At 45.7% G+C, this 22,511-nt stretch overlaps 1 protein-coding gene across 2 annotated transcripts; it reads right to left on the bottom strand.

Annotated features, from left to right (window-relative positions):
• Nucleotides 1-4,382: 4,382 nt before the first annotated feature.
• CA11 (carbonic anhydrase 11) lies at nucleotides 4,383-22,161 on the bottom strand. Of its 2 annotated transcripts, XR_005555722.1 has the most exons (10): nucleotides 21,395-22,161; nucleotides 20,554-20,628; nucleotides 16,865-17,007; nucleotides 14,042-14,227; nucleotides 12,448-12,543; nucleotides 12,273-12,345; nucleotides 11,149-11,303; nucleotides 10,832-10,997; nucleotides 9,936-10,062; nucleotides 4,383-5,407 (listed from the first exon to the last, which is right to left on the bottom strand). XR_005555722.1 is itself a non-coding variant. In XM_039335015.1 (9 exons), exons 1-9 carry the CDS (start codon nucleotides 21,480-21,482, stop codon nucleotides 5,373-5,375), a joined length of 1,017 nt encoding a protein of 338 aa, XP_039190949.1. In that variant the 5' UTR covers nucleotides 21,483-22,161; the 3' UTR covers nucleotides 4,383-5,372. The 2 variants fall into 2 exon arrangements, 1 of the variants encoding a protein (XP_039190949.1); XM_039335015.1 differs by lacking the exon at nucleotides 9,936-10,062.
• Between the last annotated feature and the right edge of the window lie 350 nt (nucleotides 22,162-22,511).

Below are 22,511 nucleotides of genomic sequence, written 5' to 3' on the forward strand. Positions count from 1 at the left end.
GATTTTAGCTAAATCAGTGGTTCTCAACCTTTTTAATGCCGTGACTCCCCCAACCGGTCGTAAGTCGAGGATTACTCAACCGGTCGTAAGTCGAGGACTACTCAACTGATGCAGCACCGTTTGCAGAATGGGACTTTTGGCGGGCTCAGCAGGGCAGAGACAGCCTGGACAATTCCTATTGGCTTTTGAAAGCCAATAGAATTAGACTCTATTCAAGAGAGTCTATTCTATTGGCTTTCAAAAGCCAATAGAATAAAAGGGAGTAGCACAGCTAAGGAAAAGGGCAAAAAAATGGCAGACTGCGTTGTTTGGCGACCCCCGTGAAATGGTCGTTCAACCCCAAATGGGGTCCCGACCCACAGGTTGAGAACCACTGAGCTAAATCGACTTTACAGTTCAGAGGTAAATTTTGAAAGGATTCTGGGGGGGGGGGCACACCCATGTTTTGGGAGATACCTCTGACCCTGGGGCTGACAGCGTTACACTCCTCACTTGGAGATAGATAGGCAATGCTGAGAAAGATTCCTGGGGTGTCAAGAGGTTGCAGTAGAGTAAGGATCAGGAAAACTGAATTTTCTCAGCACAGGTGGTCCCCAGCTTATGACCAAAATTGAGCCCAACATTTCTGTTAAGTGAAACATTTGTTAAGTGAGCTTTGCCTGATTTTATAACCTTTCTTGTCACAGTTGTTAAATGAATCACTGCAGTTGATAAGTTAGTAACCCAGTTGTTAAGTGAATCTGGCTTCCCCATTGACTTTGCTTGTGACAAGATCACAAAAAGTGATCATATGACCTTGGGACACAACAACGGTCACAAATATTAGCCGGTTGCCAAGCGTTTGAATTTTGATCACATGATCAGGGGGATGCTGCAAAAGTTGTGACTGTGAAAAACGCTCATACGTCACTTTTTTCAGTGCCATTGTAACTTTGAACGGCCACTAAATGAACTCTTGTAAATCGAGGGCTGTCTGTACTGGAGCTTACAGAAGTAGATGCCATTATATCACAACAGGCCAGCTTTTGATGTCTTCCCCTTTTCTCTTGCCACCTTGAGCATTTTTCTAAGGGGCAGTTGTGGTTGTGAGTTTCTGCCTCTTAGACAACAGCTCTTCCCGCACTTTCAGAGTCCAGAGCTTTCACTAGGAACAAGTTTCACAAGAGGGCAGTAGAATCTATCTTTATGGATTTTCCCACCAGCTAAATCTTAGGCTGATTCATACTTAATTCTTTTTTTCCTCAGGTAATTCTATCTTACGGGATAACAGCTTTACACATAATTATTTCTGATGGCCCAGTTTCTCAGTTCTTGCTTTTTGCACCAGGAAATGACTAGCCCCATGGGAGCGGTAGTTAATAAGGTCACTCTAACCATTTATTTCTGATCTGCAGAATGTAAATCTTGAAATCCAGTAGGTGCTTCCTTTTCTAATGTTGGAAAAGTAGACCTTCATGAGGAAATTAAATTGCTGTGAATCCCGATATGCTAGAAGGCTAGAGCATACTCTATAGATGGGCAGAATGAATAAGGAACAAGCAAACCACAATTTCTTATCTCAGTCTTGCATTTAGGACCTGTTTACTCGACAGACTTACTTAGTTAAGCCTTGACACCCTCAGAAGCTGCTTCCTGGCCTTCAGGAAAGTCCTTACCTTAGTAGCTGAAAATCACTGTTTTGCGCTACAATCTAGCTATATATATCTATATCTTCTATATAAATAAACATGTAAATGTTTGTTTGTTCAAAATCTTAAATCTCCGAAAGTTCTTCACCAATTGCTTTGAAATTTTGACACAATGTTGCATTCGAATACGCGCATGTTTTTATATACCTATATTATATAGATGTCACACATGTGACAGGTAAAAACATGCTTTTTTAAAAAACAGCACCATCTGTTGGACATAATCTCTATATCTGCACACACAATGAAACAACAAAAAATATTGTATACCCACAAGCATTGTGAAATTAAACATATTACAAACGTGCGCTTTCTCTTTTCTTTCTTTTCCATTTAACCACAGTGAGCCACAGCAACGCGTGGCTGGGTACAGCTAGTTGTACATAAAAACCTTGCTTTGTTCATTTGTTACATTTCCATTGGGTCATTCTTCTACCAAAGTCAAGGTGGTTTATCCTTCTTGTTTGAGGTAGGTTAGGTTGAGAAATGTGACTGGTTTGAAGTCACTAGTGAATCCTGAGATGGGATGAGAATTCAAATCTGGATCTTCAGATGCTCATCCAACCCTATTTCTAATTCTGAGACAGGAATGGAAAAATTCTCCTTTGGATTCAAATGCGATGAAACTTTGGTGACTTCTCAGGGACACCACTGGTTATTTATTCCTGAGTTATGGAATTTGCTTTGTCTACTCTGTGCTTCCCCAAACTAGGAAACACAAACTCTAGATGGAACACTAGATAGTCACTGGTTTTGATGAAGGTAAGATAAACACAGAGATCACTGAGAAGTCATCCCAGCTCCTTGATCTGTGTTTCTTTTAAAACAACCATGATATGTGGACTTGAGGATCAGATTTTCTTTTTAAGTATCACCTTCAAGTGCCCGATATAAAATTGTCTACTGGTAAGTATTCAAAGATTTATCTTCCCAGTATTGTATCTCAATTAGCAAAGCTCAAGTCCTTCCATGCCAAAAATGATTTCTGAATTACTAAAACCATTTTTTTGCAATTATTTTGAGGAAAAGAAGTTCTGAATGAAAACGAATGAAAAACTAACAGGCAGAAATCCTCATGTGCTTATTACCCAGATATTGGTTGGCTAAACCAGTTCTGCCTTCAGCTCATCCTATTTTAAAACAGAGGTGAAAGTTTGAAATTGCCTTGCTTCCAAAATAAGAGCTTACCACTGCTTTGGCATTTAAAAATATATGTAATTATGGATATTTCAGCTGCATCAAATATTACCTCAGGAAAGCTCATTTTTACTTGCAGTGCTAAGTTAGATGTGTGAACAGGGTATTTAACTAAGAGGTTTGTGGTGGAGTGGCCAACAGATATGATTCTCAAAGAGGGCTGAGGTTTTTGTGGAGTGGATTGTGGTAGAGTTGCGAGAGGATTGTGGAGTGAATAGCAGATATGATTCTCACACAAGTGTTTGTGAACAGCAGGGCCAGTTTACTCTTAAGGGAAGAAGAGGCAGCTGCAGAGAAGCAGTGAGAAAGAAATGGAGAACACAGAGTGGGTATCACACGGTCTATCTGGCTCTATATTAGTTAGCAAAAAAGGCTATCCTGTGGTTTTGAAGTTGGGTTGATCTACCAGTTCAATCAGATTCCAGATGTATTATCTCAAGCAGCCAAAAACCCAGAGGGCCGAAGAGGGATCATTTCTATCTTTTTGATGCCAGATTATACCACATTGGTGAGTGGGTGGGTGTAAAATAATATTTTATCAATTGTTCGGGAGACTAGTAGAAGGGCATTATATAAAAATTTTAAAGCAAAAAGCCTATGGCTGTAGAGTTGATATATTAATTTTGTACTTGCAATGGTCCCCTTGAGTTTTGGTAGATATTTTTTTATCAGGATCGCCAACACCCAGTATAATTTGTGCATACAGTTCATCCATAAACAACTCTCCATGGAGCTGTTATAAGGAATCTTAATTCTGAACTGAGTAGGGGTTGTCATTGAAAAACTATTAAGTCTGTGTATCTGCTCAGAGTTTTATCTAGGAAGCATGAATAGGCTTTCTCTGTATAGGGTAGGAGGAAGGCACACTTTTGCTTGTGTGCATGTGTGCATGTGTGCGTGTGTGTGTGTGTGTGTGAGAGAGAGAGAGAGAGAGAGAGAGAGAGAGAGAGAGAGAGAGAGAAAATGTGATAGTGTGATCCTTGGTTTTCTCTTTGGTTGTTTTCTTGCAGAAAACAAAGCCTAATTAAGCAGCCACCTAGAACACTCATATAATACCGACAGGACAAGCCACAATAAAACCTGCTTCCTTCTAACACTGATGATATTACCTAGTTGGGTAATGAAACATTTGCAAGAAAAAAAACCAAGTTCAGACAGCACCAAGGACCCCACAGTTCAACCCTCAGATACAAATATTCTCTTCTATCGATATGTGAGAATTGCAGTTTCCTATGTATGCATGCATATGCATGATGTACAGTATAGGGGTGTGCATGTAAATATAAATATATTCCTACTTTGGGCTTGCAGGCCCACCCCACAACATCAAAAAAGGGGGCAGCACTTCAATCATGCAGTTGCAGCCACCAATTTTTCTTGGCCCTTCTTGAATATCTGTGTAACCATTTCAACATGGTGTGAATTGGGCCCTGCCCCTTAAAAGTGACAGATTAGGCCCTTGCCTCAATGAAATAATCACTCCAACGAAAACAAAGCTTGTTTGGAAAACCAGTGTTTTTCTTAAGTTAATAATACTCATCAATATTCAAAAGGTGGGTTCGTTTGGCAATAAAAATATTCCCTCTCCTGTTTTACAGTTAGGGCTGTTGAAGGCCATTTAGAATGAAGTGATAAGCACAGATCCCTTATTTTACTGGTTCTCTCAACCCTCCCCCCACCCCAGGATAGAGTAGGGAGGGAGATCATATTTGTTTTCCACCCCAGATTCTCTCAAGTTTTACCCAGATTAAAGTTCCAAGATAACTCTTCTTAAAAAGAACAATTGAAGCTTAGAGTTTGTGGGGTTACACCCATGTAATGCAATTCCCCCCCTCTTAAACTTCCTGAGATTCATGGCATTTTAAAATCTTGGAGAAAACTATCTCACTATAATTTTTAGTCCCAAGGCTCCTGTGGGTCTCAGAATGTCCCCCCAAACATATTGGAGTCTCACCAGGATATTATAAGGATGTTCCTCTGCATTTCTAAGGAAACATTCTAAGGCGCATTCAGTATTGGGAATACAACTGTCTGCCTGATACAGTTTAGTTCTGTATATAATTTGGAGTACATTGCCTCCACCTAATAGAGATTTTGAATAAATCTGATCTCCAGAACAGACAATCTTTGCATTGCCTCCTTTAGCAGGGAGGCAATGCAAAGATTCTAATCCTCACACTCCTGGATGCTCCCGCCTTCTTTAAATATTAGGCTATAGCACTGGGGGAGATGTGCCTTATTCTGCAAATTAATAGCCCTCATTTCATTGTTTAAGCTTTTGGCAACCCAACCCTATTGTGATCAAAGTTTTCCAAACACCCCAAGGCAAGAATTCCAGCCTGGTTCCCTGGTACCCCACATGTTGCCTTTCCCACAATGGAAGCTATGGCAATCATTCAGAGATGGGAGATTGTAGCTTCCTCAGTTGGACACTTTGAGCATTTTGAGCGACGGACACACTCAGACATTCAGGAGCTTGCAGCAAAACTACATGCCTGGTTTGGGAGGCTGTGTTCCATCAACTGCAAAAAAGAAGAGGAAGAGAGATGAAGAAAAGAATTAGCAACCACTAACTCCTTTGTTTCAACTGCATTCTCTAGGGCAGGGGTAGGCAACCTTGGCTCTTTTATGACTTGTGGACTTCAACTCCCAGAATTCCTGATCCAGCATGGCTCAGCATGGAAACCTCTCCCTTTCTCCTCAGCATGGCTGGCTCAGGAATTCTGGGAGTTGAAGTCCACGAGTCATGCTTGGCAACTGACTTGTATTTATGAAAATTTGCAGTGTCCCGGGGTCAAATGATCCCCTTTTGTGACCCTCTGACAAGCAAAGTCATTGGGGAAGCCAGATTCACTTAACAGCCATGTCACTAAGTTGAAACTACAGTGATTCGCTTAACAACTGTGGCAAGGAAGGTCATAAAGTGGGGCAAAGTTCACTTAACAAATGTCTCACTTAGCAATAGAAATGTTGGGCTCAATTGAGGTGGTAGGTTCAAGGACTACTTGTACCACGAGGCAGGAGTTCCTTCCTGAAATGAACATCTCACTGGTTCATCCCTTTCACTCTTCTTGCTCTAGCTTAAATAAGAAAGGAAAACTGACTAACTTGAGGTAATTTCACTCAAGCCCCTGCACTCGATCCAAAGAGGTGCCTTCTTCTAGCGCTTATAAGCATGACAGGAAAGCTTCAGCAAGCCAAAAACATCATGGTATTTTAGTCCAGGAAAAATGGGAGGTACATCCATACTGGGATAAGGAGGGGGGGGTGGGAACTGGCCTTTCTTCCTTTTCTTTACAGTTGTCAAGAAGTTTAAAGTTGTTTGTTTTCTTGTGCTTGCATTCTCATGTGCGCAACCATATATGCACACAAACAGCCTACTTGCAGTCTCTCCTGTTCTCCTACCAGCCTCCCGTCTTTCTGCCATTTCCCTGCTTTGGGTCATTTTCATAAGGCTGATTTAAAAAGAAACAAAGTGAATAAGTTAAAGAAAAATAGATAAAAATCTCCAAATGGTTCATAATTTTCCCAGTATAGCAGCCTAGGATGAAATGGACATGGAAGATAATGGTTAATGACTAGAGACATGGAGGTGTGTTGTTATAGCACACACTAGGTGTGTGTTCGCCTACAATGAAATGAAGCACAGAAGGCAGATGAACGATTGTCCCTTGTCCCTCCCCCCTTTTTGTGCCAACAGGGGTTGGAGAATGCTGCTTTTTGATATGTGGGTGAGGCCTTCCTGGTGGGCTCAGGATGGCTAGAGGAGGATAGCCCTTCATGGCATGGGTCCAGGCTACTTGTGGAATCATCTCACCCCACCGGGATTACCCCGTACCACTCGTGCCAGAGGAGGAGGCCTGCTGCGAGTCCCGTCAGCCTGAATATTCCAGCTGGTGGGGTCCAGGAAGAGGGCTTTCTCTGCTGTTGCTCCTGCCCTCTGGAACATCTTGTCCCCCAATGTGAGGTTGGCCCCAACCCTCCTATCTTTTCGTAAGGGACTAAAGCAGGGGTAGGCAACCTTGGCTCTTTTATGACATGGACTTCAACTCCCAGAATTCCTGAACCAGCATGGCTGGCTCAGGAATTCTGGGAGTTGAAGTCCATGAGTCATAAAAGAGCCAAGGTTGCCTACCCCTGGCCTAAAGACTTGGCTCTGCCAGACAGTTTGGGGCACCAGTGGGGGAACAATAGAGCTGGTTGATTGAGTAGTAAAAGATCCCACCTCCCCCCACCCTCCCCATGTGTCTTTGTTTTAATGTTTGTTTTTATTTTTTTATTTTTTAGCTCAGTGGTTCTTAATCTGGGTGATATTGCTCCCCAGGGGGCCATTTCGTTTTTCAGGGGGGCAATGGAACGAAAAGGGGTGACGCGGGGGCAAAGGAATGAAAAGGGACAATATGGGGGCGATGGAGCAAGAAGATTTGGGAACACTTTTGAGCCTTCTCCTGCGGCTCCGAGCCTCCTCCGCCATTTGCAGAAAGAGACAGAGACAGAGAGAGGCACTTGTGCTTCTCTCTCTCTCTCTCTCTCTCATGCGGATTTGCCCCCTCGCAGGGTTCCTGAATGGCCCTGCGCCCGGGTGCCCTGCCACCTGGGAGAAGCATGGCCAGGAAGTCCATTTCCCTGGCTGGCCCCGTCCGAGGTGCACGTGGCTGGGGAACCACGTGGGGAAGCCCCGGGATCCCTGCTGGGACAGCCTGCCAGAGCCTCAGCTGAGCGGGCCAGCCTTCCTGCAAGCCCCAAGGGAAAACAGCCCCTGAGATCCCCAGCTGCGGAACCGTTGGCTCAGTTGGTCGGAGTCCCGGCTACTTTGTCGGCGAAGAATGTGAGGTGAGCAAATGGGGGGGAATAGAAAGGGAGGGGGGAGGCATTTTCCAACCAGCAGCAGAGAGCCCCGGCTGGACCGGCAGGAGTGCCTCCTCCTGGGGCCTGGCGCTGGCTTCCTTGCCCTCCTCCTCCTCCCCTTCTTCCTCCTGCTGCCCCCTGGGTGGCAGTCCTGGCTGGGGTGGCGGCTGGCAGGGGCATCGTTCCCTGGACGATGCTGGTGGGTCGCGGATCAGCAGGAGCGCCGCACGGTGCAGAGTGGCCCCAGCTCCTCCAGCACGACAGACCTACCGGCAGCATGGGAGGCTTCAGCATTGGTCCTGGCGGGAGGTGGATCATTGCTCCAGTTCCGACCGAGGATGCCGGCGGCGCGGGAGAAGGTTTGGCAACGCAGCTGATGAGGCGTTCCGCGGATGCCCCACGACTTAAGCCTAGGGACGCCAGCGGCGCGAGGGGAGGCTTGGCGATGCATCTGACAGGTGGGGCATTCCGCAGATGTCCCGTGGCCCCGAATTGAGCCCGGGACATCAGTGGCATGTGGGACAGCCTGCCAATGTGACCGTGAGCTGGGGCCTCCCCGCAGGCCTGGCGGGCAGCGGAGCTGGGTGCCTCCAGCTGCAACAGGAGGTCTTCTGCTGCCTCCTGCCCCCTCCCCACCCCTTCGGCACCCTCTGCCTTTCATTCTCTCTCTCTCTCCTCACCTGGAGAAAGAAGGGGGGAGGGAGGGAGAGGAAAGAGAGAAAGAGAAGGGAAAGAGGAAAAAAAAAAGAGAGAGAGGAAAGCGAGAGAGAGGAAGCACAAATGCCTCTCTCCCTCTCTCTCTCTCTCTCACACACACACACACACTGAGTGGAGGAAGAGGACTGGCAGACCAAGGGCAGAAAGAGGGAGAGAGAGGGAGGGAGGGAGGGAGGGAGAGAGAGAGAGAGAGCTTTTAGACATCTAAAATGAAAATAACACTGAAGATATATATATATATATATTGAAGGTAAAAAAGGATATATGCAGTGTTATCTTTATTTTAGATGTCAAAAGGGTTTTGCGGCTCCCAGTGTTTTGTTTTCAGTGGTCATTACATTTAAGTGTCTTGAATAAATAAGATAATAATGAAATACATGTATCACAAAGTTTGGCAATTAAGTGACGGGTGGCACCAAAACCTTTTACACAGTTGAGATATGGGAAAAAACTGGGAATAAATTATTTGCATCATATGTCCTGATAACAATTTTAAAGAAAACAAAAAAAGGGTTTGCATAAATTGAAGAATTATTTCCTATGTTGTGATTGAGAGGTTATGTTGGGGGAGGGGGGCGATAACAATTTCCTCATTGGCTCAAGGGGGCGATTCGTTCCGTGCAGTGCTCCTGGCGATCCGCGACCCTCCAGCATCACCCAGGGAGTGATGCCCCTGCCAGCCACCGCCCCAGCCAGGACTGCCACCTGGGGGGCAGCAGGAGGAAGAAGGGGAGGAGGACAAGGAAGCCGGCGTCGGGCCCCAGAGGAGGTGCTCCTGCAGGTCCGGCCGGGGCTCTTCTGCTGCTGGTTGGAAAATGCCTCCCCCCTCCCTTTCTATCCCCCCCCATCTGTTCACCTCACATTCTTCGCCGACAAAGCAGCCGAGACTCCGGGCATGACTTCCTGGCCAGCTGGGCCAATGGTCCCGTGGCTGGGGATCGCAGGGGCTGCTCTCCCTCGGGGCCGTAGCTTGCGGGAAGGCTGGCCCGCTCAGCTGAGGCTCTGGCAGGCTGCTCCCAGAGGGGAATCCCCAGGCTTCCCCGGTTTCCCGGCCACGTGCACCTTGGACAGGGCCAGCCAGGGAAAGGGACTTCCTGGCCGTGCTTCTCCCAGGGGCAGGGCAGCCGGACGCAGGGCCATTCAGGAACCCTGCGAGGGGGCAAATCCGCATGAGAGAGAGAGAGAGAGAGAGAGAGAGAGAGAGAGAGAGAGAGAGAGAGAGAGAGAAGCACAAGTGCCTCTCTCTGTCCCTGTCTCTCTCTGCAAATGGCGGAGGAGGCTTGGAGCCGCAGGGGAAGGCTCAAAAGTGTTCACAAATCTTCTCGCTCCATCGCCCCCATATCGCCCCCTTTTCGTTCCTTTGCCCCCGCGTCACCCCTTTTCATTCCATCGCCCCCCTGAAAAATGAAATCGCCCCCTGGGGGGCAATATCGCCCAGGTTAAGAACCACTGATGTAAATGACAAAAATCAAAATATGTTTTAACTGTTTTAAATAATTCAATTGAACTGTTGAATTGTCCCGCAGCAAGTTGTCCTGTGGTGAGTTGACCAATGCCAGTTGTCTCCCAGCGAGTTGATTGTGACAAGTTGCCCCATTCCGCCAGAGTTATCCTATGGTAAGATGGGTGGCCAATAAATATTATAAACAAACAAACAAACAAATAAATATCATATTCTAATGGTTGGTCTTTGCATTAGGCAAGAAGGACAAATGGATAAGTCCTAGGCCTGTTGTCACTGGTCTTACAAAGGCTTTTGAAATCTGACAGGTTTATTCTTGATGGTGCAGAGTCATCAAAATATTCTATACTACAGGGGCCCACAAATTATTTCCCAATTGTTCTTATTTTCTGACTGGGATAAACCATTTTACTTCCCCAGTTAAAGGACAAAATAAACTCCCCCCTTCCCAATTGCATTTATAAACCAATTGGATTGTCTATTCAAGGTGATAACGTTGATGGTGATATGGTGACATCTGAGAGCAGCAGTTTAGCTTATATATTTCAGGGCACATCCCAGAGTGTTATAGTTCAAGATCTGGTCTGCAAACATATGGATGACCACTAGGTAGTGTTAAAGTGTCAAGAGTTCTTGCATCTCTTTCCTGCCATCTGATTATTTTCAGCCCAAATACAATAGCTATGAAAGCTGGGGTGGGGGCGGGGAACTCAGATTGCTCAGCCCTGAAACTCCCAACTTATTTTGCATTAGCCCCTACCACTCAACCAAATAAGGGACTTGAGAGGGTAAAAAGGAAAAAGATCTTCCAGTTTGAGCAACTTTAGGAAAACTTAAAAAAGAAGAGAGACTCAAAATAAAGAAGTGGAATGGGAGTGTAGTGGAAGAGCTCTTCGTATGGGATTCCAGGGTCGCATACCATGTAGCCTGTAGGAGGCTCCTTTGCAACGTTTAGTGGGGCGCCGTGGGTCTCGGTTGCCCCGAAGGCTTCGGTGTAAAAGGGGCTGGAGAGGTCTTGAGTTGTCACTCATGCTCCGGAAAATTTGAGAAGGGAGGTTCTGACTGAGAAGACGAAGGGAGTGAATCTGAAGAACAGAGGGATGGGAAACAAGTGCTCAGGAATGGTGGAGGACACCAGGACAGCAACAGGGTCAAAGAGAGCAGGGGAAGGCAGGGAAATGACAAAAGGGAGGTTAAAGAGACTTTGTCCAGGATTGATGCGTCCTAGGGTCCTACCTGAACGGAGGTAATATTGATGGGACGGTCAATGAGAATCCAGGTTACTGTTTCGTAGCATGGAGGGGTTGACATGGATCCTTGGTAAGTGATAAAACCAAATGTCTCTGGATAAAGGTCTTCCAGGCTCAGATCGTGTAGAAGATAAGCATCATCTGTTGAAATAGATATCATGGCTACCTTAAGAAGGTGGGCAGAATTCTGCTAATAAAATCCATTTAGTTACCGGTTGTGATCTTTCTGACACTTTCAAGAAACTAATGAATTGGTTAGACCTTGGTATCTGAATATAAATCTTTTAACATTCATATTTAATTGTGTTTTTTTAATCTAGGTGAAATGTTAATATATTCTGCAAGTCCATGTATGATATGCCATATGCTAAATAAATAAATACTAATGAATAACCCGGTGATGGCAAACCTTTTAGAGACCGAGTGCCCAAAAACTGGTCCTGCCCCCGCTCCACCCCCTGCCCTGCCCCCACTCCGCCCCCCCATCCCCTACCCCCGCCTGCCCACAGGACCACTCACCGCCTCCAGGGCCCGCCACAGATTGCCCAGGCAGCCCAGCAGCGCTGTGGCGGTCACACCCTCTGCCCGCGCCCTGCAGCATCAACTATATGATGGGGTGTGAGGGCAGAGTCTTGTCTACGCTGCCTGGCTGCAATATCCTTGACTGTGCTGCTCCGTGTGGGCCACGTTTGAGGGCGACTCTCTTTCAGGGGGGCTGCTGGAGAGGAGGGGGTCGCGAGGAAGGCAAGGCTGGGGCAACAGCACGTGTGCCCACAGAGAGGGCTCCGAGTGCCGCCTCTGGCACCCATGCTATAAGTTCACCACCACTGGAATAACCCATCGAAAGTAGCAGTTCTACTATTTGACCACAGAATCATATATTCAAAACCTTCATGCTGTCATATTGAACAGTCTTTTCCACCCTAAATCTTTTGTTGAAGTAAAGAAGTTACTGGATACAGTCAAGCTTTGCTAACATCAATATTCCAAGAGGAATCCTTGTGTGTATTAATTCCCACTTAGTCCCCTCCAGTCTTAAAAATTTTTCTCAGCCACTTTTGCAAACAGCTTCCTTATATGATCCACATCTTTCATACTTGCTCCACTTACTCTTATAGGAGATCCGGGTAATTGTTTCTCGGTTTAACAGCCTGGTCAGGAAAGAGTTAGGATTTGGTCCAATCTGCAAGTGGAAATCCATCCAAGGTATTGTTCCTTGCTGCCTAAATTCCCATCTCCCCTTGCCCCACCTGATGCCCCCTTGCTGTCGCAGCAATGCACTTACATTGGCAAAGATAGAAATGACAGCTAAACCATTGGGATTGCGCGAAGCCTCAGAAATATTGGGGTAGAGTTCTTGGTTGTAGTGGATCAACTGTACCTAAGGGAAAGGACAAAGGAAAAAGTGATTCTTTCCAATTCAGTTTTACTTAGTAAAAGTAATGTCACAAATGGCTTTGGAGCCAGGCTATTTGAAAGACTGCATCTCCCCTATTACATCCACCCTGCTCACCAGGATGGAAAGTTAAGGGTATGTTATAGGCCCCATCTAGTAGAGATATACATCTGGTGAAACCACGAAAAAGGGCCTTCTTGGTGGTGGGCCTCTCTAGGGAACATCATTCTCCCCAATGTATGATTGGCCCCCACCCTGTTGCTTTTCCAAAAGTTCCTGAAGTTGTGGTTTTGTCAGGGGGCCTGGGCATTAAAAATGGAGATATATCCCATCAAGATGATAATAATAATAATAATAATAGTAGTAGTAGTAGTAGTAGTAGTAGTAGTAGTAGTAGTAAAGTTGGAAGGGACCTTGGAGGTCATCTAGTCCAACTCCCTGCTCAGGCAGGAAACCCTATACCATTTCGGACAAATGGCTGTCCAGTCTCTTCTTAAAAACCTCCAGTGTTGGAGCATTCACCGCTTCTGGAGGCAGGTTGTTCTACTGGTTAAAAGAGGTTGATTTGATTGTGTTGTTGATGACACGGATGGGTTGGGGTTTCGTGGGTTTTGATGTTGTGAATTTTTAATGTTGTGAACCACCTAAAGTCACCTTTGTATGAACTGGCTGGTCATGTACATTTGTTTAATAAATAAATATTTATTTACCTTGTTTGGCTGTCAAATTCAATTCAATAAGCTTCAGAACTGTTAACAATTTATATCTCTTCTTAAAGCATACTTCTTGAAACTTTCGTTTTTGTTTACAGTTTTGCTTAATTCAGTTATTGCAAACAATTCTTCCTAATATGGTGCATTTTTGTACTATCATGGTCTGGTATTAAAAGTTCTCATTAGATGAAGACAAGGAGCAAGAGGAAACAAACCACATGCAGCTAAGCCCAACAATAATTCTGAGTTGATTTGTGGTACTGCTTACCAAAAATTGTGAGATAAATTTGCATTCTAATACAAGCAAAACTAATTTTACCTCAGTACCAGTATATATACACTGACCTTGTTTGCATAACCTATTTAAATGACTGAGGCTAATGGGTAGCTGAACACTACAAAGCAGCCAACTGCAGAGCTACGGGAGATTAATTTTAGCCCAATAAAGCCCTGAGGTTGTTTCAAACTAAACTAATGCTTCCTCAGCTGAGTCATGCAAACAAAAAAGAGGACTATCAGGAGGTAAGCTACCCTCTCTTCTTGCTCCCAACAGAAAGGCAAAGTCCTAGAGTGACCAATGTAAAAAAGGGACTTTTCCAGGATTCTCCCTCCCTCCCTCTTTCTCCCTCTCTCTTTTCTTGCTACCCTTGCCATCTTGCAGATTTTGACCACTCTCCCCCTCCCATCAACACCCCTGACAAAACTTTACGTAAATCTGCAAAAGACCCCTTCAGTGGTGTTGCTCCTGTTTGAACGAGAGTTGTATTCACCTCAGCAGAAAAGCTGTCGCCATCTATCCGGTGTTCTGAGCCAAATCCATCTTCACTGCCAAAATGCAGCCGTATTTCTTGGAGCCGGTGACTGTATGGCAGAGGTCCTCCTGAAACATTAACCAGCTGTACTGGATCTGGACGAAAAGAGACATGTCGGCCTGTGTTGTACATGGTTCCACTAATCTGCAGGAGGAGACAATAGTGACAACAGTTTCCACACAGTTTCACTTATAGGATATTCAGATAACTTTCCAGTTGCCATCCCAGCATCTTCTGCAAAACGTTTCCTAAAAAGGGAAGGTCGATGATTGGAGAGAAGTTCTTTACCAGTGCTGGATCAAAAGGGAGCATCATCATCATCACTTATTTCAAGGAAGCAGGCATCACTATCTTCCTCAGGGGCATTAATCATCTTCCAAATCCAACTGTTTATCCTACCTTTAACAGTCTGAAGAAGCCAGGCAGCTGGTCAGTCTCCAGCATCAATCTGAAAAGTTGGAGACTTCCAGATCAACTTGAAGACCATGTCCTACTGCCTTCTATCAACATAGAATGAACACGAGCTGATTTTATCAATGAAATGTTTAGCATACTTGTTGTGGCGCTCCCAGAGGGCATCTCCGGTCCTATCGTGCCCCCAAAAGGTTGCCTTAAAGAGGGCCAGTTTAAGGCATAGCCAATTCACCGCGACCAACTTGCCACAGGACAATTCACTGAGGACAGTTCAACAATTCAATTTAATTATTTAAAATAATATTTTAATTTTTGTCCTTCACATTTTATTTTGTCCCTCCTTTGGCATCCTTTCTTTACTAATTCTGTTCATCCACTTCTTCAGTATTAGTGTAACTCTTGTCCTGCAGCGAATTGGTTGTGCCACTTTTATCACCATATGTGGCCCTGAACACAACCTTGTTTTGTTGTTTTCTGCCACCTGCATTTCAGCCAACATTTCTGCTGCTTCACCTCCCAGGGTTCCTTGATGACCATGGAGCCCTGCCAGGCTGTGAACTGAAGAGAGGATTTATATAATACCCTCATGTCCTCCATATTCCAGACATTAATGAGGGACATGACTGAACTTCCCTCCATAGCACTGTTTGCAGGGAGGGGTGAGAAGAAACTAAGTGCCTGTTGGAAGCTGAGTGGATCTACAATACAGGTGACAAACTCAATCATGTCACGTGATGTATCATGACGTATTGCGACATTTTTTGCCTTTGCAGAGCCGGGGTGGGTGTGGCCTGCGCGTGATGCATCTGGCCCATGGGCCGCCAGTTTGACACCTCTGAGCTACAATAATTATTACTAATACTGATGATGATGATGACATCTATTAAAAATCAACTCCTTCCACACTGTTGAAGGCTAATGCTCCTTGCAATCTGTTTCATGGTCAGGAACATTTCAAGTAGCACCTTCTCTACAGATCAACTTCCTTTTATGTTTGTATCTTGACAGCTGAACTTCGTTTGGTTTCAGATCATAAAATGGGTGTCTAGGATAATTTTGCTGCTAAACAAACCCAGTTTATGGTTCACCATGACCTCTGAAGAGACCCAGTGCCCCTTGAGATGTGACAAAAACAATTGGCAGCATTCTGGTGAGGGCAGAGAAGATGTAATTTCTTTCCCTGACTGGGAAAGAAAACTGGGATAATTGGACTTACGAAACTCTCCAAACCCTAACTTGGGTTTAACAAAATGCAGTTGCTGTAGTACATAAAATATTATATCAAAAATGTTGGACTTGGAGATGACTTCCAGTTCTGCTTCAGCCATACAAGGTCCCTGCGGGATTTGGGGCCAGTCCCTCTCTCTCAGCCAACCTGCCTTATAGGATTGTGATTGTGGGGAAAAATAGGAGGGAGTGTTACATATACTATCTTCAGCTCCTGAAAGAATGGCAGGATATACAAATAGTCCTTGACTTACAACCATTTGTTTAGCGACTATTCAAAGTTACAATGGCATTTTAAAAATGACTTATGACCAGTCCTCACACTTATGACTGTTGCAATATCCCCAGAATTATGTGATCAAAATTCAGGCACTTGGCAACAGGCATGTATTTAGAACTGTTGTAGCATTCTGGAGTCCTGTAATTGTCGTTTATATCTTTCCCAGCTGGTTTCCAACAAACAAATCTTTGACTCCGGGAAGCCAGATTAACTTAACAACCACAGGATCCACTTAACTGCATTGATTTCCTGAACAATCAGGGCAAAAAAAGATTCTAAAATTGGGCATGACTCACTTAACAACCTTCTTGCTTAGCAACCAAAATTCTGGTCTCAATAGGGTTGTAACTCGAGGACTACCTGTATTTCCCCATTATTGCTGGAATGCCATTCTTTCCCCATAGCCTATTTCCAAAGAAATGAACCTTGGAGCAAACAAAGCATCTTTAGGAATTCTGAGTCCATGGAGAATTGGGAAGGAGCAGATATTCCCAGGACTTTAGTGGATTTCTCTTTGCTCACACTTTGGGGAGGAGGGCGAAACAAAAGGGTCGATCTCAGATTTTGTCACCAAGTACGGTAATATGAGAAAATCTGGAATGAATTCAAACGTTTCAATGCTGAGTGAAGTTACTTGCACTTAGGTGCTCCAGAAATTAGCCATTAGTGCAACTTATTTTTTTTTTACGATAATAGCTGCACTCCTGATCACCGATGCTTGCGAGAATAGTCTTCCCCAACCTGGTGCCCTCCAGAAGGCTTGGAGAGGCAATCCCCCGATTCCAGCTTCAGTCAAAGAAGGCTGAGCTGGGAATTATTTTCCATCAACCTTAGAGACCAGTGTGTGCATCCAGACGCACCTTTTTTCCACCAATACTGAGCCGAAGTGGAGGGAGGAAGGGATCAAAAATCATTTGACTTGTGTTGACATCCACAGGAGACTGGCGTTTGCCAATGGCACAGAGGCTCCATGCTGAATTCACCAGACCCCAGAAGGGAGGACCTAAAGAGAGAGAGAGGGAGAGGGAAAGGGAGAGAGGAGAGAGAGAGAGAGAGAGAGAGAGAGAGAGAGAGAGAGAGAGAGAGAGAGAGAGAGAATAAACATATTCTGTCAGCCAAGGAAATATTTTTATCCCTGGCTCTCTAGGGTGCAATTACAGACAAGGGAGAGTGTTGGCATCAGGGGAGCCATTCAGCAAATGCACCTCTGTGTATGTGTTTGTGCGTGCGTGTGCATTTGTTTGAAAACAGCCTCCAATATGTGTGGGCGGCTGAAGGAAGATTACAAGCACTTCAGTGTGCTTCCTCCTCCTCTGGTTGCATCTGTGCACATAGCTAATGTAAAGAACCACAACACAGAAGAGAAGCTGGATGGAACTGCAAATCAGTGTAGGATTAAATCCCATGCACTGAAGGACAGCAATGGGGCAGGGATGCTGGAAGTGGCCACAGCCTTTCTTGATCATTTCTGAGCTGCCTTAGGAGATATTCCTGAATAGGCATGATATTGTTGTAGCTGTTCTTGGGTTCTCAGGCAGTCCCAAACAGATACTCCCAGTTCTGCTGACTGCAATGTCCATCCTCCCCAGCCCAACGATCATAGGAGCCCTAAACCACCAGGATGGGCAAGACTGTGTTATTTTGATAGAATGCAAATTGTCATCAGGTGGTGCATTAGAATCAATACACACAAACTGTATACACTGAAGTAAGTGTGTGCCTGCACAAATACAGAGATTTTTAGTAGCCTCCTTCACTCTGGGGAAAATGTGTATGCACACCATTTAGTCAAACTATGTTTCTAGGCTGTCTTTCCTGGGCATACTTCATTTTTGTATGTGTGTTTGCCAGCTTGTTTCAGTCTCAGTCCCTCAATGGTTCTGGCAGATCTTTGTATCATCATCTATATGTGTACACTTAATTATTTATTTTTTCCTTTCCAATGGGCTTTTTCCACATTCCCCCAGGCAGGTCGAGAGGGTGGGGTGATGGAAGAAAAGAATCCTGTGGCTTTGTGCCCCACACTCACAAGCCCACCCCTTCAGCCCAGCCACCCACCCACCCATCTACTGTGTTTCTCTTCGCCTCCTGTTCGCTGCATTGCTGGAACAAGCAAGGGAGATATTAAATATTAATGCAGCCTCTTGCAGTTGCCAAGCTGAGCCCAGCCCCCACCTTAGCTCTGCACTGTGTACAGCTGCGGCGCAGTAGCGCTCTCCCCCAGCCACGTCCCCTCCCTCACAGGAAGACCACAACGTTTCTCTTCCTCTTCCTTGGCACCACCACCCTTGGGACTCTGCGCGGCATCCCCAGCCTTCGACAGACAGAGGGGGTAATTGGTGAGACAGCTGTTCTCCTCTGGCCTTCCCTTCTAACGGGCTGCCTAGAAGGGGAGCCAACATCCCGCGCTGAGGAAACCCCATTCCTGAGCTCAGAATAAATTATGCAGATGTGCTCCAATTTGCGTGGACTAAGCCTGCCTAAATGAAACGGGGAATTGGTTTTCCCCATCACCATGTCTGGAAGTTTGGAAGAAGCCAAGAGCCCTGGAGGGGAAGGAGAAAGGGAAGGTGATCTACTCCTGGCTGAGAAATGAGATGGAACAGGAATGAGAGGGAGAAAAGCTATCAATGCTTCCAAACAGAAGGGTGAGAAACCAACCAACCGTCTATTCCTGATCAAGGGGAGTATTCCCTCATGCTCAAAGGAATCTGTGGGGAGAAGGTCCCAAAAATCAATATTGTGGCCACCAGCACGTAATCAAAATATCACTCCTTTTTTATGTCTGTGGCAACTGTAGCATAATATAAAAGCATATGATTATGGCCACCATCTTAAATTTGTTGTCCCTCTCCCTGCACAACACCCCTGCCTGCACCCCATCCCCACTATTATCAGATGCTGATTGCCCTTGGACACACTCTTTTATGTCAACTGATGAGAGGTAGGCACGCCTTTCTATTAAATAAAGGATGTGTTGAATTTATTAAAAGGCCAGTGTAAAAGACTGCGTTGGTTCTGACTGAGATATGGCAAAAAAGCAAACTTTGAAAATTGGGTTTAGGAATGTCATCACAGGAGCAAAAATTCTTAACTTAGAAGGTGATCCAATCAGAGCAATCCAATTCCTTTATCAGCCTGCTGATCTGTCATCTCTCTCATCATACATTTGGTCATTTTCTATATACTTCGATTTTGAACTATCTGCAGATATCAAATTGCCTGCCAGGTCAGAGGATTTTAATCTTTCCATTTGGCCTTCTTCATGACAATTCCCCATTCTCTCCCCACCCTTTTTTTTTTTTTTTTTTTGAGGTATGTTTAGAAGGATCAGGGTAAGGGGTCGTTTCTGGCAGTGATGCTAAAGGCTTGCAGGCCAATGTGACAGGCCTTATAGTGGCCTAATGCATCAGCAATCAGAGGAATGCCTCATTATCATGGAAGCATCCCCCAGCTTGGGCATAAATAGAACCATTTCCCCCAAAATAAAATTAAACATTTAAACTAATACACAGTTTGTCTTCTTGGTCCCTCTAACCTTCCATAATGGCAAGTAAAGCTAAAGGGATTTTTTTGTTTTGTTTTTTGGAGTCACGGTTGACTCCTAGTGACTTTATGGGAACTGCCATATCAATATCTTGGCAATGATACTGAAGTGGTTGACCATTGCCCTATCTTGGAAGCCTTTTTTTGACTTTCCAGACTAGCCAAATTCCTTAGAGCAGGGGTCTTCAAACTTAGCCCTTTTATGACTTGTGGACTTCAACTTCCAGAATTCCTCAGCCAGGCACGTTGGTGAGGAATTCTGGGAGTTGAAGTCCACAAGTCATAAAAAGGCCAAGTTTGAAGACCCCTGCCTTAGAGTTTCCTGATAGTCTGTTCTGCAGATACAAGCCATGTCCAACTCTGCTAAACCTTTTGAAATTAGCCAAATTTGGCTTAGTGCTGCCCCCTAGCTAAGCGTTAAGAATGTATGAAGCTCCTTTAAATCATTTTAAATGATTGGGTCATTTGTCCCCATACCAAGTAAAATCCAAATGTGTTGGTCTACATTTCCCAAAATTTCCATGCCATCAGGGAATCTTGGAAAGGATTGTCCAGCACATCTGGATGGCACCCTGTTAGAAGTAACATCTGAATTTCCAGCATAAGTTTTCTTATCAATCACTCTTTGAATCTTTTAGCTGGATTTCTGAATTCAAAACAAATATTTTTTTGCTGAACTCTCTTTGAAATCATCAGTCAAAGGAAGAAATATCAGTTCAGATTCAGATGCTGATCTTTGCCATATCCTGTGGCTGTAAACCATATAGCATTGGTCAATAGGATGTAGTAAGAAAAAAATAAAGACATTTATTAAACATGAAGGATATTCACTGGCCTCAATACATGTTTTGGTCACAAGAAATGTCTCCCTCATGAAGAGGTCACAAACCTGGAAGGAACATCTAGGATGATGGCATCTAGAGGGCATCTAAAGAAGACAAGCTATTCTTGGTTCTTTGGAGCGTTCTCCACTACCACTATCCAGGCATGGAGAATTTTGTACCTGGCACAAAGCTTCCGTGAAGTGTTTCCTTGTATGCCCACCAGTCCTCGTAGGTCTTTGCAGGAACAAATTGCACTAGAAAAGGAGGAAGGAGAGGAAGATGGATGGAAAAATGGTAAAACAGCAAAGGCAATTGGTAAGAGGACAGGAGCATATATCTTTCTGTTTATCATCTCATAAAGATTATCTAAACTTCTTTTCCTTCTCTTTGTCCTTCCTGAATAGACAGTCCAGAACTCAAAAACTGCAAATGCTGAAATGTTAAGACAATAGATAGATACTCAGACTGGCAGGTTATATCTCCAGCCACTGGAAACCTGTAAGATGAGGACAAATCAAAGCTGCTCTTCAACAGTAGGGAATATGGAGAAAGATACTTCACATGCTCAGAGACACCTTTGCCTCTCCTTTGGTGCCATTTCTTCAGGTCATGCCCTGAGGCTGAGACAGAACAGCACAGTCTGGGGAGCAATTTAAGCTGTGGCTGATCAGGTGTTGGAAAAGATGCATTTACAGTAGATAGATAAAAAGCGAGAGAGAAGGGAAAGAACGTGACAGAGAAATTTCCCCCTCAGAACTGATTTTATCTCCGATTAACGGATGTCCATAAATGAGGGGGCAGACGCACTCCCCTGCTCACAAATATGAATGAAAAAAAAAAATTGGGCAGGTGAGGAAGAGTTACCCCTGACTGGGATTCCACTGGGACTGGCTTCATCCTCTTCCAGAGAAATCCCTTTCTTTTTACAACAAACAATTCAATCTCTCCCCCCCCCAGCCAAAAAAACATTCCAAGCCAATCTCTCTCTCTCGCCCCCTCCCCACTTTCTCTCTCTCTTACCAGCCATACAAGTTGCTCTCAGCACCAGCAGCAGCAGCAACCCCGGCGCTCCCAGCAGGCAGAGCCCTCTGCCAGGTCCGGTCCACATCCTGGTAGGTCAGGAGGGGGCTTAAAGCCTGAGCGGCCCCCTCCTCAGCATCCCGCAGCAAAGACCCCCTTCACAGGCTCCGGAGACAGGCGGAAGTCGAGCCTCCTGGCGGGCGGCCCTTATGCACCCAGCGAGCGAGCCCTCATCCTCGGAAGCCCCCTGCCCTTTCCATGCCCTCTCGCTCTCCCGCTCCCTAGGTCTCTTTCCTCGACGCCTCCATCTTCCTCCTCCCGCCCTTTCTCCCGGGGATACCACCAACTCCCCTCCCCCCGCCGCCCACGTCAATTAGATGCGGAAGATGCTCGGGTGGTGTCCGGGGAGGCGAAGGAGCTCCGGCCGTGAAGAGTTTGCACAGCCGGGGTGGGGGTGGGTGGGAAGAGCGGGTGGAAGAGCTGCCTCCCCTCCGCCGCCTCGTCCTCTCTCTCTGCCCCCCCCCAGGCGCCGGAGTGGCGGGACTGCCCGCTCCGCGGCTAGGGTCGCTGGGGCTGGATCTGGAAGGTGGCGGGAAGAAGACGCTGCTGCCCGCGAGGCGTCCTTAACTTTACTTCTTTCTCGCTCTCTTCTCTTTTCTTTCTTTCTTTCCCACCGCCTCTCCCTGCCTCCCAGCGGACTAGCCTCTTCCGCGCTGCCCCCTTCTTTCCCCGGCTTACCTTCTGCTTTCCCTCCCTCTGCTCTTCTAGCTTTTCTTTCTCTACCTGTCTTTCTCTCCCCTTTTTTCTTACGTTCCCCCCCTCACTCTTTCTCTTCTCCTTCCACCTTCCCTTTCTCTGCAATCGCTCCTTCAGTCTTTTCTCTGCCGTCCTCCTCAGCCGTTCTTCTTTCTCCCCACTTCTTCTTATAGAGGGTTGGTTTCCCTGCCTTATCTCAGATCTCTCCCCCCTTCTCTCTCCCCCTCTTTTCCTCTCCGGCTCCCCTTCTCTTACTCTTCCCTCGCCTGTTTTTTTCTCTCTTCCTTCTCTGCATCTCCTAGCCAAAGCCGCCTCCCCCTCCTCCCCCCCCCACTCCTAAAATGCACAGATCTTCTCTTCT

The sequence above is a fragment of the Crotalus tigris genome, unplaced genomic scaffold (assembly GCF_016545835.1).
Source record: "Crotalus tigris isolate CLP2741 ecotype Arizona unplaced genomic scaffold, ASM1654583v1 scf7180000017639.5415321, whole genome shotgun sequence".
NCBI classification, from domain to species: domain Eukaryota; kingdom Metazoa; phylum Chordata; class Lepidosauria; order Squamata; family Viperidae; genus Crotalus; species Crotalus tigris.

What these genes read in the sequence shown, in the direction of transcription:
- CA11 (XM_039335015.1), bottom strand. Translation starts at nt 21,482, where the DNA reads ATGTGGACCGGACCTGGCAGAGGGCTCTGCCTGCTGGGAGCGCCGGGG. An exon ending in TCAGTATTGGTGGAAAAAAG is followed by an intron (nt 14,228 to 16,864) that starts GTGCGTCTGGAT and finishes CTCCTCCTGCAG; the next exon opens with ATTAGTGGAACCATGTACAA. An exon ending in TCATTTCTATCTTTGCCAAT is followed by an intron (nt 12,346 to 12,447) that starts GTAAGTGCATTG and finishes TTCCACTTGCAG; the next exon opens with ATTGGACCAAATCCTAACTC.